General features: G+C 64.6%; 2 protein-coding genes across 2 annotated transcripts; both read left to right on the top strand.

Annotated features, from left to right (window-relative positions):
- The first annotated feature begins 1,400 nt into the window (after positions 1-1,400).
- Positions 1,401-10,861, top strand: LOC124581873 (mucin-5AC-like). The gene is made up of 10 exons (XM_047131297.1): positions 1,401-2,151; positions 2,234-2,401; positions 2,457-2,750; positions 3,183-3,650; positions 3,881-4,664; positions 4,784-6,401; positions 6,584-7,914; positions 8,032-8,449; positions 8,532-9,696; positions 9,852-10,861. Exons 1-10 carry the CDS (start codon positions 1,401-1,403, stop codon positions 10,859-10,861), a joined length of 8,007 nt encoding a protein of 2,668 aa, XP_046987253.1.
- Positions 10,862-13,597: 2,736 nt separating this feature from the next.
- LOC124581872 (proteoglycan 4-like) lies at positions 13,598-17,548 on the top strand. Its single transcript, XM_047131296.1, has 5 exons — positions 13,598-14,476; positions 14,659-14,976; positions 15,059-16,126; positions 16,216-17,028; positions 17,111-17,548. Exons 1-5 carry the CDS (start codon positions 13,598-13,600, stop codon positions 17,546-17,548), a joined length of 3,516 nt encoding a protein of 1,171 aa, XP_046987252.1.
- Positions 17,549-17,589: the final 41 nt, after the last annotated feature.

Here is a 17,589-nt window from a genome sequence, read left to right as displayed (position 1 = left end):
CTGTCACCACCGTCAACGCCTGACGTCACCACAGCCTGCAGCACTCCACGGGGTGAGCACCGTCCGTGTACGACGTCACCACAGCCCGAAGCACCCCACGCTGTCAGCAATGTTCGCGTCCGACGTCACCACAGCCTGAAACAATCCACGATGTGTGCTCCGTCTGTGTCCGACGTCACCACAGCCCGCTGCACCCCACGCTGTAAGCACCGTCCACGTCCGACGTCACCATAGACCGCTGCACTCCACACTGTCATCACCGTCCGCGTCCGGCGTCACCACAGCCTGCAGCACTCCACGCTGTGAGCACTGTCAGTGTTCGACGTCATCACATCCCGCTGCACTCCATGCTGACAACACCGACTGATTCCGACGTCAACACAGCCCGCAGGACTCCATGCTGTGAGCACCGTCCGTGTCCGACGTCACCACAGCCCGCTGCACTCCACGCTGTTAGCAGCATGAGTGGCCGACGTCACCACTGCCCGCTGGACTCCACGCTGTCAGCTCCGTCCGTGGCCGACGTCACCACAGCTTGCTGTACTCTACGCTTTCAGTGCCGTCTGTGCCCGACGTCACCACAGCCCGCTGCACTTCACGCTGTCACCACCGTCCGCGTCCGACGTCCCCACAGCCCGCTGGACTCCACACTGTTAGCACCGTCCGTGTCCGACGTCACCACAGCCCGCTGGACTCCACGCTGTCAGCATCGTCCATGTCCGACATCACCACAGCCCGCTGCACTCCACACTGTCGGCACCGTCCACGTCCGACGTCACCACAGCCCACTGCACTCCACGCTGTGAGCACCGCCCGCGTCCGACGTCACCACAGCCTGCAGCACACCACGCTGTCAGCACCGTCCGGGTCTGACGTCACCACAGCCGGCTGGACTCCACGCTGTCAGCACCGTCCGTGTCCGACGTCACCACAGCTTGCTGTACTCCACGCTGTCAGTGCCGTCTGGGTCCGTCGTCACCACAGCCCGCTGCACTCCGCGCTGTTAGCACCACTTGCGTCCGACGTCACCACAGCCCGCTGGACTCCACACTGTCAGCACCGTCCGCGTCCGCCGTAACCACAGCCCGCTGCACTCCACGCTGTCAGGGCCGTACCTCTTTGACGTCACCAGAGCCTGCTGCAGTCCAAGCTGTGTGCACCGTCCGCGTCCGTCGACACCACAGCCCGCTGCACTCCACGTTGTCAGCACAGTCCGTGTCCGACGTCACCACAGCCCGCTGCACTCCACGCTGTCAGCACCGTCCTCAAACGACGTAACCCTAGCCCGCTGGACTCCACACTGTGAGCACCGTCCGTGTCCGACGTCACCACAGCCTGCTGCAATCCACTCTGTCATCACCGTCCGCTTTCGACGTCTCCACAGCCCCCTGGACTCCACGATGTCAGCACCGTCCGTGTCCGACGTCACCACAGCCCGCTGCAATCCACGCTGTCAGCACAGTCCGCGTCCGATGTCTCACAGCCCGTTGCACTCCACGCTGTCAGCATCGTGCATGTCCGACGTCAACACAGACCGCTGCAATCCACGCTGTCAGGACCGTCCGCGTCCGACGTCACCACAGCCAGCAGCACTACACGCTGTGAGCACCGTCAGTGTCCAACGTCACCACGGACCGCTGCACTGCACGCTGCCAGCGCCTTCCGTATCCGACGTCACCACAGCCCGCTGGACTCCAGGCAGTCAGCACCGTACAGGTCTCACATCACCACAGCCCGCTGCACTACTTGCTGTCAGCACCGTCTGCGTCCGACGTCACCACAGCCCGCTGGTCTCTACGCTGTCAGCACCGCCCGGGTCTGACTTCACTACAGCCCGCTGCACTCCACGCTGTCACCACCGTCAGCGTCCGACGTCACCACAGCCAGCTGCACTCCATGCTGCCAGCACCGTCCGCGTCCGACGTCACCACAGCGCGCCGCACTGCACGCTGTCAGCACCGTCTGTGTCCGACGTCACCGCAGCTTGCTGGACTCCACCGTGTCAGCGCCGTTTGTGTCCGACGTCATCACAGCCCGCTGCACTCCACGCTGTCAGCACCGTAAGCGTCCGACGTCTTCACAGCCCTCAGGACCCCACACTGTCAGCACCGTCCGCGTCCGACGTCACCACAGCCAGCAGCACTCCACGCTGTGAGCACCGTCCGTGACCGACGTCACCACAGCCCACTGCACTCCACACTGTGTGCACCATCCGCGTCCGACATCATAACAGCCCGCTGCACTCCACGCTGTCAGCACCGTACGGTTCTCACATCACCACAGCCCGCTGCACACCACGCTGTCAGCATCGCCTGCGTCCGACGTCACCACAGCCCGCTGGACTCCTCGCTGTCAGCACCGTCCGCGTCCGACGTCACCATAGCCGGCAGCACTCCACGCTGTGAGCACCGTCAGTGTCCGACTTCACCATAGCCCGCTGGACTCCACAATTTCAGCACCGTTAGCGTCCGACAGCACCACAGCCCGCTGCACTCGATGCTGTCAGCACCGTCCATGCCCGACGTCACCACAGCCCGTTGCACTCCACGCTGTCAGCACCGTCCGCGTCCGACGTCACCACAGCTCGCTGCACTCCACGCTGTCAGTGCTGTCTGTTCCGACGTCATCACAGCCCGCTACTCACCATGCTGTGAGCACCGTCCGCGTCCGACGTCACCACAGCCCGCTGCACTCCACGCTGTCACCACCGTCAACGCCGGACGTAACCACAGCCTGCAGCACTCCATGGGGTGAGCATCGTCCGTGTCCGACGTCACCACAGCCCGATGCACTCCACGCTGTCAGCAACGTTCGCATCCGACGTCACCACAGCCTGAAACACTCCACGATGTGTGCTCCGTCTGTGTCCGACGTCACCACAGCCCGATGCACTCCACGCTGTAAGCACCGTCCACGTCCGACGTCACCACAGACTGCTGCACTCCACGCTGTCATCACCGTCCGCGTCCGACGTCACCACAGCCTGCAGCACTCCACGCTGTGAGCACTGTCAGTGTTCGACGTCACCACATCCCGCTGCACTCCATGCTGTCAACACCGACCGATTCCGACGTCACCACAACCGGCAGGACTCCATGCTGTGAGCACCGTCCGTGTCCGACGTCACCACAGCCCGCTGCACTCCACGCTGTCTGCACCGTAAGGTTCTCACATCACCACAGCCCGCTGCACTCCACGCTGTCAGCACCGCCCGTGTCCGACGTCACCACAGCCCGCTGGACTCCACGCTCGCAGCACCGTCCGTGTCCGACGTCACCACAACCAGCTGCACTCCATGCTGCCAGCACCGTCCGCGTCCGACTTCACCACAGCCCGCTGCATTCCACGCTGTGAGCACCGCCCGCGACTGACGTCACCACAGCCCGCCACACTACACGCTGCCAGCACCGTCCGTGTCCGACGTCACCACAGCCCGCTGGACTCCATGCTGTCAGCACAGTCCGGGTCTGACATCACCACAGCCCGCTGCACTCCACGCAGTCACCACCGTGCGCGTCCGACGTCACCAAAGCCCGCTGGGCTCCACGCTGTCAGCACCGTCCATGTCCGACGTCACCACAGCACGCTGCACTCCACGCTGTCAGCACCATCTGCGTCCGACATCACCACAGCTTGCTTTACTACACACAGTCAGCACTGTCCTTGTCCGACGTCACCACAATCCACTGGAATCCACGCTTTCAGCACCGCCCTGGTCTAACATCACAACAGCCCGCTGAACTCCACGCTGTCAGCAGCATGAGTGGCCGACGTCACCACTGCCCGCTGGACTCCACACTGTCAGCACCGTCTGTGTCCGCCGTAACCGCAGCCCGCTGCACTCCACGCTGAAAGGGCCATACCTCTTTGACGTCACTAGAGCCCGCTGCAGTCCAAGCTGTGTGCACCGTCCGCGTCCGTCGAAACCACACACCCCGCTGCACTCCACGCTGTCAGCACCATCCGTGTCCGACGTCACCACAGCCAGCTGGACTCCACGCTATCAGCACAGTCCGTGTCCGACTTCACCACAGCCCGCTGCACTCCACGCTGCCAGCACCGTCCTCAAACGACGTAACCCCAGCCCGCTGGACTCCACCCTGTGAGCACCGTCCGTGTCCGACGTCACCACAGCCTGCTGCACTCCACTCTGTCATCACCGTCCGCTTCCGACGTCAATACAGCCCCCTTGACTCCCCGCTGTCAGCACCGTCCGTGTCCGACGTCACCACAGCCCGCTGCAATCCACGCTGTCAGCACAGTCCGCGTCCGATGTCTCACAGCAAGTTGCACTCCACGCTGTCAGCATCGTCCACGTCCGACGTCAACACAGACCGCTGCACTCCACGCTGTCAGGACCGTCCGCGTGTAACGTCACCACAGCCAGCAGCACTCCACGCTGTGAGCATCGTCAGTGTCCAACGTCACCACAGCCCGCTGCACCCCATGCTGTCAGCACCGTCCGCTTCCGACGCCACCACAGTCCGCTGGACTCCAATCTGTCACCAACGTCCGCTTCCGACGTCTTCACAGCCCGCTGCACTCCACGCTGTGAGCACCGCCCGCGTCCGACGTCACCACAGCCCGCCGCACTACACGCTGTCAGCACCGTCCGTGTCCGACGTCACCGCAGCTTGCCGGACTCCACCCTGTCAGTGCCGTCTGTGACCGACGCCACCACAGCCCACTGCACTCCACACTGTGTGCACCATCCGCGTCCGACATCATAGCAGCCCGCTGCACTCCATGCTCTCAGCACCGTACGGTTCTCACATCACCACAGCCCGCTGCACACCACGCTGTCAGCACCGCCTGCGTCCGACGTCACCACAGCCCGCTGCACTCCACGCTGTGAGCACCGTCAGTGTCCAACGTCACCACAGCCTGCTGCACCCCACGCTGTCAGCACCGTCAGCTTCCGACGTCACCACAGCCCGCTGGACTCCAATCTGTCACCAACGTCCGCTTCCGACGTCAACACAGCCCACTGGACTCCACGCTGTCAGCTCCGTCCACATCCGACGTCACCACAGACCGCTGAACTCCACGCTGTCAGCGCCGTCCGTATCCGACGTCACCACAGCCCGTTGGACTCCAGGCTGTCAGCACCGTCCTCGTTTGACGTCACCACAATCCGCTGCACTTTACACTGTGAGCACCGTCCGCGTCCAACGTCACAACAGCCCGTCGGACTCCATGCTGTGAGCAACATCCGTGTCCCATGTCACCACAGCCCGCTGCACTACACGCTGTCAGCACCGTCTGCGTCCGACGTCACCAGACGCCGCCGGACTCTACGCTGTCAGCACCGCCCGGGTCTGACTTCACCACAGCCCGCTGCACTCCACGCAGTGAGCACCGCCCGCGTCCGACGTCACCACAACCAGCTGGACTCCACGCTGTCAGCACCGTCCGTGTCCGACGTCACTGCAGCTTGCTGGACTCCACCCAGTCAGCGCCGTCGGTGTCCGACGTCACCACAGCCCGCCGCACTCCACGCTGTCAGCACCGCCCGCGTCCGACGTCTTCACAGACCACAGGACTCCACACTGTCAGCACCGTTTGCGTCCGACGTCACCACAGCCAGCCGCACTCCATGCTGCAATCACCGTCCGCGTACGAAGTCACCACAGCCCGCTGCACTCCACGCTGTGAGCGCCGTCGGTAACAGACGTCACCACAGCGCGCTGCTCTCCACGCTGTGTGCACCGTCCACGTCCGACGTGACCACAGCCTGCTGGACTCCACTCTGTCAGCTCCGTCCGTGTCCGACGTCACCGCAGCTTGCTGGACACCACCCTGTCAGTGCCGCCTGTGTCCGACGTCACCACAGCCTGCTGCACTCCACGGTGGCAGCGTCGTCCGTGTCCGTCGTCACCACAGCCCGTTGGACTCCACGCTGTCTGCACCGTCCGCGTCCGGCGTCACCACAGCACGCTGCACTCCACGCTGTGAGCACCGTCCACGTCCGACGTCACCACTGCCCGCTGGACTCCACGATGTCAGCACCGTCCGCGTCCGACGTCACCACAGCCCACTGGACTCCACACTGTCAGCACTGTCCGCGTCCGACGTTACCTCAGCACGCTGCACTTCGCGCTGTCAGCGCCGTCCGTGGCAGACGTCACCACAGCCCGCTGCACCCCATGCTGTGTGCACTGTTTGCGTCCGGCGCCACCACAGCCCGCTGCACTCTACGCTGTGTGCACCGTCCGCGTCCGACGACACCACAGCCCGCTGCACACAATGCTGTCAGCACCATCCGCGTCCGACGTCACCGCAGCCCGCTGGACTCCACGCTGTCAGCCCCGTCCGTGTCCGACGTCACTACAGCTTGCTGTACTCCACGCTGTCAGTGCCGTCTGTGTCCGACGTCACCACAGCCCGCTGCACTCCACGGTGTTAGCACTGTCCACGTCCGACGGCACCACAGCCCGCTGTCCTCCACACTGTCAGCACCGTCCGTGTCCGACGTCACCACAGCCCACTGGACTCCACAATGTCAGCACCGTCCGCGTCCGACGTCACCTCAGCCCGCTGCACACCGCGTTGTCAGCGCCGTCCGTGACCAACGTCACCACAGCCCGCTGCACTCCATGCTGAGTGCACCGTCCGCGTCCGACCACACCACAGCCCGCTGCACACAACGCTGTCAGCACCATCCGCGTTCGACGTCACCGCAGCCCGCTGCACTCCACGCTGTCATCACCGACCGCGTCCGACACACCACCGCCCACTGAACTCCACACTGTCAGCACCGTCCGCGTCCGAAGTCAGCACATGCCGCTGCACTCCATGCTGTGAGCACCGTCCTAGTCCGACGTCACCACAGCCCGCTGGACTCCTTTCTGCCAGCACCGTCCGTGTCCGACGTCACCACAGCCGGCTGCACTCCACCCTGTCAGTGCCGTCTGTGTCTGACATCACCACAGCTTTCTGCACTCCACGCTGCCAGCACCGTCCGCGTCCAACACACCACAGCCCACCGGACTCCACACTGTCAGCACCGTCCGCGTCCGACGTCAGCACATGCCGCTGCACTCCACTCTGTGAGCACCGTCCGCGTCCAACATCACCACAACCCGCTGGACTCCATGCTGTGAGCACCATCCGTGTCCAACATCACCAGAGCCCGCTGCGCTCCACGCAGTCAGCACCGTCCGGGTCTGACATCACCACAGCCCGCTGGACTCCACGCTGTCAGCACCGTCCGCGTCCGACGTCACGACAGCCTGCTGGACTCAACGCTGTCAGCACCGTTCGTGTCCGACGTCACCACAGCCCACTGGACTTTATACTGTCAGCACCGTCCGCGTCCGCCGTCACCAACGCCCACTGCAATCCTCGCTGCCAGCGCCGTCCGTGTCCGACGTCACCACAGCCCGCTGCTCTTTACGCTGTGTGCACCGTCCGCGTCCGACGTCACAACAGCCCGCTGCACTCCACGCTGTCAGCACCGTCCGTTTCCGAAGTCACCACAGCCTGCTGGACTCCACGCTGTCAGCAATGTCCGTGTCCGACGTCACCACAGCCCGCTGCACCCCACGCTGTCAGCACCGTCCGCTTCCGACGTCACCACAGCCCGCTGGACTCCAATCTGTCACCAACGTCCGCTTCCGACGTCAACACAGCCCACTGGACTCCACGCTGTCAGCACCGTCCACGTCCGACGTCACCACAGACCGCTGCACTCTACGGTGTCAGCGCCGTCCGTATCCGACGTCACCACAGCCCGCTGGACTCCAGGCTGTCAGCACCATCCTCGTTTGACGTCACCACAGCCCGCTGCACTCCACGCTGTGAGCACCGTCCGCGTCCATCGCCACAACAGCCCGTTGGACTCCATGCTGTGAGCACCATCCGTGTCCCATGTCACCACAGCCCGCTGCACTCCACGCTGTCAGCGTCGTACAGGTCTCACATCACCACAGCCCGCTGCACTACACGCTGTCAGCACCGTCTACGTCCGACGTCACCACAGCCCGCTGAAATCTACGCTGTCACCACCGCCCGGGTCTGACTTCACCACAGCCCGCTGCACACCACGCTGTCAGCACCGTCCGCGTCCGACGTCACCACAGCCCGCTGGACACCACGCTGTCAGCACCGTCCGCGTCCGATGTCTTCACAGCCCACAGGACTCCACACTGTCAGCACCGTCCGCGTCCGACGTCACCACAGCCAGCTGCACTCCATGCTGCCATCACCGTCCGCGTCCAACTTCACCACAGCCGGCTGCACTCCACGCTGTGAGCACCGCCCGCGTCCGACGTCACCACAGCCCGCCGCACTACACGCTGTCAGCACCGTCCGTGTCCGACGCCACCACAGCCCGCTGCACTCCACGCTGTCAGCACCATCCATGTCCGACGTCACCACAGCCCGCTACACTCCACGCTGTCAGTGCCGGCTGTGTCCGGCGTCACCCCCACCCGCTGCAATCCTCGCTGTGAGCACCGTCCGCGTATGACGTAACCACTGCCTGCAGCAGTCCACACTGTGAACATCGTCCATGTCCGACGTCACCACAGCCCGCTGCACTCCACGCTGTCAGCACCGCCCCGTCGACATCACCACAGCCTGCAGCACTCCACACTGTGAGAACCGTGCGTGTCCGACGTCACCACAGCCCGCTGCACCCCACTCTGTCATCACCGTCCGCCTCCCACGTCACCACAGCCCCCTGGACTCCACGCCGTCAGCACCGTCCGTGTCCGACGTCACCACAGCCCGCTGCAATCCACGCTGTCAGCACAGTCCGTGTCCGATTTCACCACAGCCCGCTGGACTCCATGCTGTCAGCACCGTCCGAGTCCGAAGGCACCGCAGCTTGCTGGACTCCACCCTGTCAGTGCCGCCTGTGTCCGACGTCACCACAGCCCGTGCACTCCACGCTGTCAGCACAGTCCGCGTCCGACGCCTTCAGAGCCCACAGGACTCCACACTGTCAGCACCGCCCTCGTCCGACGTTACCACAGCCCGCTGTACTCCACACTGTGAGCGCCATCGGTGACCGATGTCACCACAGCGCGCTTCTCTCCACGCTGTGTGCACCGTCAACGTCCGACGTCACCACAGCCCGCTGGACTCCACTCTGTCAGCTCCGTCCGTGTCCGACGTCACCACAGCCTGCTGCACTCCACGGTGTCAGCGTCTTCCGTGTCCGTCGTCACCACAGCCCGTTGGACTCCACGCTGTCAGCACTGTCCGCGTCCGACGTCACAACAGCACGCTGCACTCCACGCTGTGAGCACCGTCCGCGTCCGACGTCACCACTGCCCGCTGGACTCCACGCTGTCAGCACCGACCGTGTCCGACGTCTCCACAGCTTGCTGTACTCCACCGTATCAGTGCCGTCTGTGTCCGACGTCACCACAGCCCGCTGTGCTCCACGCAGTCAGCACCGTCCGGGTCTAACATCACCACAGCCCGCTGGGCTCCACGCTGTCAGCACCGTCCGCGTCCGACGTCACGACAGCCTGCTGGACACGCCGCTGTCAGCACCGCTCGTGTCCGACGTCTCCACAGCCCGCTGCTCTTTACGATGTGTGCACCGTCCGCGTCCGACGTCACCACAGCCCGCTGCATTCCACTCTGTCAGCACCGTCCATGTCCGAAGTCACCACAGCCTGCTGGACTCCACGCTGTCAGCAGCGTCCGTGTCCGACGTCACCACAGCCCGCTGCACCCCACGATGTCAGCACCTTCTGCGATAGACGTCACCACAGCCCGCTGGACTCCACACTGTCGGCACAGCCCGCGTCCAACGTCACCACAGCGCGCTGCACTCCACGCTGCCAGCTTCGTCCGTGTCCGACGTCACCACAGCCTGCTGAACTCCACGCTTTCAGTGCTGTCTGTGTCCGACGTCACTACAGCCCACTGCACTCCACGCTGTCAGCGCCGTCCGTGTCCGACGTCACCACAGCCCGCTGCTCTCCACGCTGTGTGCACCGTCCGCGTCCGACGTCACCACAGCCCGCAGCACTCCACGCTGTCAGCACAGTCCGTGTCCGACGTCACCACAGCCTGCTGGACTCCTCGCTGTCAGCACAATCCGGGTCTGACATCACCACAGCCCGCAGCACTCCACGCTGTCAGCAGCTTGAGCGTCCGACGTCACCAAATCCCGCTGGACTCCACGCTGTCAGCACCGTTTATGTCCGACATCACAACAGCCCGCTGCACTCCACGCTGTCAGCACCGTCCACGTCCGACGTCACCACAGCCCACTGCACTCCACGCTGTGAGCACCGCCCGCGTCCGACGTCGCCACAGCCTGGTGCACTCCACGCTGTCAGCACCGTCCGTGTCTGACGTCACCACAGCCGGCTCGATTCCACGCTGTCAGCACCGTCCGTGTCCAACGTCACCACTGAATGCAGCAGTCCACGCTGTGAGCATCGTTCATGTCCGACGTAACCACACCCCGCTGCACTCCATGCTGTCAGCACCGACCCCGTCCGACATCACCACAGCCTGCAGCACTCCACGCTGTGAGCACCGTCCGTGTCTGACGTCACCACAGCCCGCTGCACTCCACTCTGTCATCACCGTCCGCTTCCGACGTCACCACAGCCGCCTGGACTCCACGCTGTCAGCACCGTCCGTGTACGGCGTCACCACAGCCCGCTGCAATCCACGCTGCCAGCAAAGTCCGTGTTCGATTTCACCACAGCCCGTTGCACTCCACGCTGTCAGCACCGTCCACGTCCGACGTCAACACAGACCGCTGCACTCCACGCTGTCAGGACCGTCCGCTTCCGACGTCACCACAGCCCGCTGGACTCCAATCTGTCACCAACGTCCGACGTCAACACAACCCACTGGACTCCACGCTGTCAGCACCGTCCTCGTTTAACGTCACCACAGCCCGCTGTACTCTACGCTATGAGCACCGTCCGCGTCCAACGTCACAACAGCCCGTTGGACTCCATGCTGTGAGCACCATCCGTGTCCGATGTCACCACAGCCCGCTGCACTCCACGCTGTCAGCACCGTACAGGTCTCACATCACCACAGCCCCTCTGCACTACACGCTGTCAGCACCGTCTGCGTCCGACGTCACCACAGCCCGCTGGACTCTACGCTGTCAGCACCGCACGGGTCTGACTTCACCACAGCCGGCTGCACTCCACGCTGTCAGCACCGTCCGCCTCCGACGTCACCACAGCCCGCTGGACTCCACGCTGTCAGCACCGTCTGCGTCCGACGTCACCACAGCCCGCTGGACTCTACGCTGTCAGCACCGCACGGGTCTGACTTCACCACAGCCCGCTGCACTCCACGCCGTCAGCACCGTCCGCGTCTGACGTCACCACTGCCTGCAGCAGTCCACACTGTGAGCATCGTCCATGTCCGACGTCACCACAGCCCGCTGCACTCCACGGTGTCAGCACCGTCCCCGTTGACATCACCACAGCCTGCAGCACTCCACGCTGTGAGCACCGTCGTGTCCGACATCATCACAGCCCGCTGCACTCCACTCTGTCATCACCGTCCGCTTCCGACGTCAACACAGCCCCGTGGACTCCACGCTGTCAGCACCGTCCGTGTCCGACGTCACCACAGCCCGCTGCAATCCACGCTGTCAGCACAGTCCGCGTCCGATGTCACCACAGCCCGTTGCTCTCCACGCTGTCAGCACCGTCCATGTCCGACGTCAACACAGACCGCTGCACTCCACGCTGTGAGCACTGCCCGCGTCCGACGTCACCACAGCCCGCCGCACTACACGCTGTCAGCACCGTCCGTGTCCGACGTCACCGCAGCTTGCTGGACTCCACTCCGTCAGCGCCGTTTGTGTCCGACGTCACCACAGCCCGCTGCACTCCACGCTGTCAGCACCGTCCGCGTCCGACGTCTTCACAGCCCTCAGGACTCCACACTGTCAGCACCGTCCGCGTCCGACGTCACCACAGCCAGCAGCACTCCACGCTGTGAGCACCGTCTGTGACCGACGTCACCACAGCCCACTGCACTCCACACTGTGTGCACCGTCCGCGTCCGACATCATAACAGCCCGCTGCACTCCACGCTGTCAGCACCGTACGGTTCTCACATCACCACAGCCCGCTGCACACCACGCTGTCAGCACCGCCTGCGTCCGACGTCACCACAGCCCGGTGGACTCCTCGCTGTCAGCACCGTCCGCGTCCGACGTCACCATAGCCTGCAGCACTCCACGCTGTGAGCACCGTCAGTGTACGACTTCACCACAGCCCGCTGGACTAAACAATTTTTGCACCGTTAGTGTCCGACAGCACCACTGCCCGCTGCACTCGATGCTGTCAGCACCGTCCGTGCCCGACGTCACCACAGCCAGCAGCACTCCACGCTGTGAGCATTGTCAGTGTCCAACGTCACCACAGCCCGCTGCACCCCATGCTGTCAGCACCGTCCGCTTCCGACGCCACCACAGCCCGCTGGACTCCAATCTGTCACCAACGTCCGCTACCGACGTCAACACAGCCCACTGGACTCCACGCTGCCAGCACCGACCACGTCCGACGTCACCACAGACCGCTGCACTCTACGTAGTCAGCGCCTTCCGTATCCGACGTCACCACAGCCCGCTGGACTCCAGGCTGTCAGCACCGTCCTCGTTTGACGTCACCACAGCCCGCTGGTCTCTACGCTGTCAGCACCGCCCGGGTCTGACTGCACTACAGCCCGCTGCACTCCACGCTGTGAGCACCGCCCGCGTTCGACGTGACCACAGCCCGGCGCACTACACGCTGTCAGCACCGTCCGTGTCCGGCGTCACCGCAGCTTGCCGGACTCGACCCTGTCAGCGCCGACTGTGTCCGACGTCACCACAGCCCGCTGCACCCCATGCTGTCAGCACCGTCCGCTTCCGACGCCACCACAGCCCGCTGGACTCCAATCTGTCACCAACGTCCGCTTCCGACGTCAACACAGCCCACTGGACTCCACGCTGCCAGCACCGTCCACGTCCGACGTCACCACAGACCGCTGCACTCTACGTTGTCAGCGCCTTCCGTATCCGACGTCACCACAGCCCGCTGGACTCCAGGCTGTCAGCACCGTCCTCGTTTGACGTCACCACAGCCCGCTGGTCTCTACGCCCGGGTCTGACTGCACTACAGCCCACTGCACTCCACACTGTGTGCACCGTCCGTGTCTGACGTCACCACAGCCCGCTGCACTCCACTCTGTCAGCACCATCCGTTTCCGACGTCACCACAGCCGCCTGGACTCCACGCTGTCAGGACCGTCCGTGTCCGATGTCACCACAGCCAGCTGCAGTCCACGCTGTCAGCACGGTCCGCGTCCGATGTCACCACAGCCCGTTGCACTCCACGCTGTCAGTACCGTCCACGTCCGACGTCAACACAGCCCACTGGACTCCACGCTGTCAGCACCGTCCACGTCCGACGTCACCACAGACCGCTGCACTCCACGCTGTCAGTGCCATCCGTATCCGACGTCACCACAGCTCGCTGGACTCCTGGCTGTCTGCACCGTCCTCGTTTGACGTCACCACAGCGCGCTGCACTCCACGCTGTGAGCACCGTCCGCGTCCAACGTCACAACAGCCCGTTGGACTCCATGCTGTGAGCAACATCCGTGTCCGATGCCACCACAGCCCGCTGCACCACACGCTGTCAGCACCGTCTGCGTCCGACGTCACCACACGCCGCTGGACTCTACGCTGTCAGCACGCCCGGGTCTGACTTCACCACAGTCCGCTGCACTCCACACAGTGAGCACCGCCCGCGTCCGACGTCACCACAGCCCGCTGGACTCCACGCTGTCAGCACCGTCCGTGTCCGACGTCACCGCAGCTTGCTGGACTCCACCCTGTCAGCGCCGTCGGTGTCCGACGTCACCACAGCCCGCCGCACTCCACGCTGTGAGCACCGTCCGCGTCCGACGTCTTCACAGACCACAGGACTCCACACTGTCAGCACCGTCCGCGTCCGACGTCACCACAGCCAGCTGCACTCCATGCTGCCATCACCGTCCGCGTCCGACATCACCACAGCCCGCTGCATTCCACGCTGTGAGCACCGTCGGTGACAGACGTCACCTCAGCGCGCTGCTCTCCACGCTGTGTGCACCGTCCACGTCCGACGTCACCACAGCCCGCTGGACTCCACTCTGTCAGCTCCGTCCGTGTCCGACGTCACCGCAGCTTGCTAGACTCCACCCTCTCAGTGCCGCCTGTGTCCGACGTCACCACAGCCTGCTGCACTCCACGGTGGCAGCGTCGTCCGTGTCCGTCGTCACCACAGCCCGTTGGACTCCACGCTGTCTGCACCGTCCGCGTCCGGCGTCACCACAGAACGCTGCACTCCACGCTGTGAGCACCGTCCGCGTCCGACGTCACCACTGCCCGCTGGACTCCACGCTGTCAGCACCGTCCGTGTCCGACGTCACCGCAGCTTGCTGGACTCCACCCAGTCAGTGCCGCCTGTGTCCGACGTCACCACAGCCCGCTGCACTCCACGCTGTCAGCACCGACCGTGTCCGACGTCTCCAGAGCTTTCTGTACTCCACCCTGTCAGTGCCGTCTGCGTCCGACGTTACCACAGACCGCTGCATTCCACGCTGTCAGCACCGTCCGCGTCCGACGTCACCACAGCCCACTGGACTCCACACTGTCAGCACCGTCCGCGTCCGACGTCACCTCAGCCCGCTGCACTCCGCGCTGTCAGCGCCGTCCGTGACCAACGTCACCACAGCCCGCTGCACTCCATGCTGAGTGCTCTGTCCGCGTCCGACCACACCACAGCCCGCTGCACACAACGCTGTCAGCACCATCCGCGTCCGACGTCACCGCAGCCCGCTGCACTCCACGCTGTCAGCACCGACCGTGTCCGACATCTCCACAGCTCTCTGTACTCCACCCTGTCAGTGCCGTCCGCGTCCGAAGTCAGCACATGCCGCTGCACTCCATGCTGTGAGCACCGTCCTAGTCCGACGTCACCACAGCCCCCTGGACTCCATGCTGTGAGCACCATCCGTGTCCAACATCACCACAGCCCGCTGCGCTCCACGCAGTCAGCACTGTCCGGGTCTGACATCACCACAGCCCGCTGGACTCCACGCTGTCAGCACCGTCCGCGTCCGACGTCACGACAGCCTGCTGGACTCGACACTGTCAGCACCGTTCGTTTCCGACGTCACCACAGCCCACTGGACTTTATACTGTCAGCACCGTCTGCGTCCGCCGTCACCAAAGCCCACTGCACTCCACGCTGTCAGCGCCGTCCGTGTCCGACGTCACCACAGCCCGCTGCTCTTTACGCTGTGTGCACCGTCCGCGTCCGACGTCACCACAGCCCGCTTCACTCCACGCTGTCAGCACCGTCCATGTCCGAAGTCACCACAGCCTGCTGGACTCCACGCTGTCAGCAGCGTCCGTGTCCGACGTCACCACAGCCCGCTGCACTCCACGCTGTCAGCGCCGTCCGTATCCGACGTCACCACAGCCCGCTGCTCTTTACGCTGTGTGCACCGTCCGCGTCCGACGTCACCACAGCCCGCTGGACTCCAATCTGTCACCAACGTCCGCATCCGACGTCAACACAGCCCACTGGACTCCACGCTGTCAGCACCGTCCACGTCCGACGTCACCACAGACCGCTGCACTCCACGCTGTCAGCGCCGTCCGTATCCGACGTCACCACAGCCCGCTGGACTCCACGCTGTCAGCACCGTCCGTGTCCGACGTCACCACAGCCCACTGGACTCCACGCCGTCAGCACCGTCCGCGTCCGACGTCACCACAGCCCGCTGGACACCACGCTGTCAGCACCGTCGGCGTCCGATGTCTTCACAGCCCACAGGACTCCACACTGTCAGCACCGTCCGCGTCCGACGTCACCACAGCCAGCTGCACTCCATGCTGCCATCACCGTCCGCGTCCAACTTCACCACAGCACGCTGCACTCCACGCTGTGAGCATCGCCCGCGTCCGACGTCACCACAGCCCGCCGCACTACACGCTGTCAGCACCGTCCGTGTCCGACGCCACCACAGCACGGTGCACTTCACGCTGTCAGCACCATCCGTGTCCGACGTCACCACAGCCTGCTACGCTCCACGCTGTCAGTGCCGGCTGTGTCCGGCGTCATCCCCGCCCGCTGCAATCCTCGCTGTGAGCACCGTCCGCGTCTGACGTCACCACAGCCCGCTGCACTCCACGCCGTCAGCACCGTCCGCGTATGACGTCACCACTGCCTGCAGCAGTCCACACTTTGTAGCATCGTCCATGTCCGACGTCACCACAGCCCGCTGCACTCCACACTGTCAGCACTGTCCGCGTCCGACGTCTTCACAGCCCACAGGACTCCACACTGTCAGCACCGCCCTCGTCCGACGTCACCACTGCCCGCTGGACTCCACACTGTCAGCACCGACCGTGTCCGACGTCTCCACAGCTTGCTGTACTCCACTCTATCAGTGCCGTCTGTGTCCGACGTCACCACAGCCCGCTGTGCTCCACGCAGTCAGCACCGTCCGGGTCTGACATCACCACAGCCCGCTGGACTCCACGCTGTCAGCAAGCGTCCGCGTCTGACGTCACGACAGCCTGCTGGACTCGACGCTGTCAGCACCGTTCGTGTCCGACGTCACCACAGCCCGCAGCTCTTTACGATGTGTGCACCGTTCGCGTCCGACGTCACCACAGCCCGCTGCATTCCACGCTGTCAGCACCGTCTGTGTCCAAAGTCACCACAGCCTGCTGGACTCCACGCTGTCAGCAGCGTCCGTGTCCGACGTCACCACAGCCCGCTGCACCCCATGATGTCAGCACCGTCTGCGATAGACGTCACCACAGCCCGCTGGACTCCACACTGTCGGCACCGCATGCGTCCAACGTCACCACAGCCTGCTGCACTCCACGCTTTCAGTGCCGTCTGTGTCCGACGTAACTACAGCCCACTGCACTCCACGCTGTCAGCGCCGTCCGTGTCCGACGTCACCACAGCCCGCTGCTCTCCACGCTGTGTGCACCGTCCGCGTCCGACGTCACCACAGCCCGCAGCACTCCACTTTGTCAGCACAGTCCGTGTCCGACGTAACCGCAGCCTGCTGGACTCCTCGCTGTAAGCACAATCCGGGTCTGACATCACCACAGCCCGCTGCACTCCACGCAGTCAGCACCGTGCGCGTCCGACGTCACCAAATCCCGCTGGACTCCACGCTGTCAGCACCGTCCATGTCCGACGTCACCACAGCACGCTGCACTCCACGCTGTCAGCACCGTCCACGTCCGTCGTCACCACAGCCCACTGCACTCCACGCTGTGAGCACCGCCCGCGTCCGACGTCGCCACAGCCTGGTGCACTCCACGCTGTCAGCACCGTCCGTGTCTGACGTCACCACAGCCGGCTCGATTCCACGCTGTCAGCACCGTCCGTGTCCGACGTCACCACTGATGCAGCAGTCCACGCTGTCAGCACCGTCCACGTCCGACGTCACCACAGACCGCTGCACTCCACGCTGTCAGCGCCGTCCGTATCCGACGTCACCACAGCCCGCTGGACTCCAGGCTGTCAGCACCGTCCTCGTTTGACGTCACCACAGCCCGCTGCACTCCACGCTGTGAGCACCGTA

This window comes from Schistocerca americana, unplaced genomic scaffold, assembly GCF_021461395.2.
Source record: "Schistocerca americana isolate TAMUIC-IGC-003095 unplaced genomic scaffold, iqSchAmer2.1 HiC_scaffold_378, whole genome shotgun sequence".
Classification (NCBI taxonomy): domain Eukaryota; kingdom Metazoa; phylum Arthropoda; class Insecta; order Orthoptera; family Acrididae; genus Schistocerca; species Schistocerca americana.
This window is presented reverse-complemented; position numbering and strand designations above follow the sequence as displayed.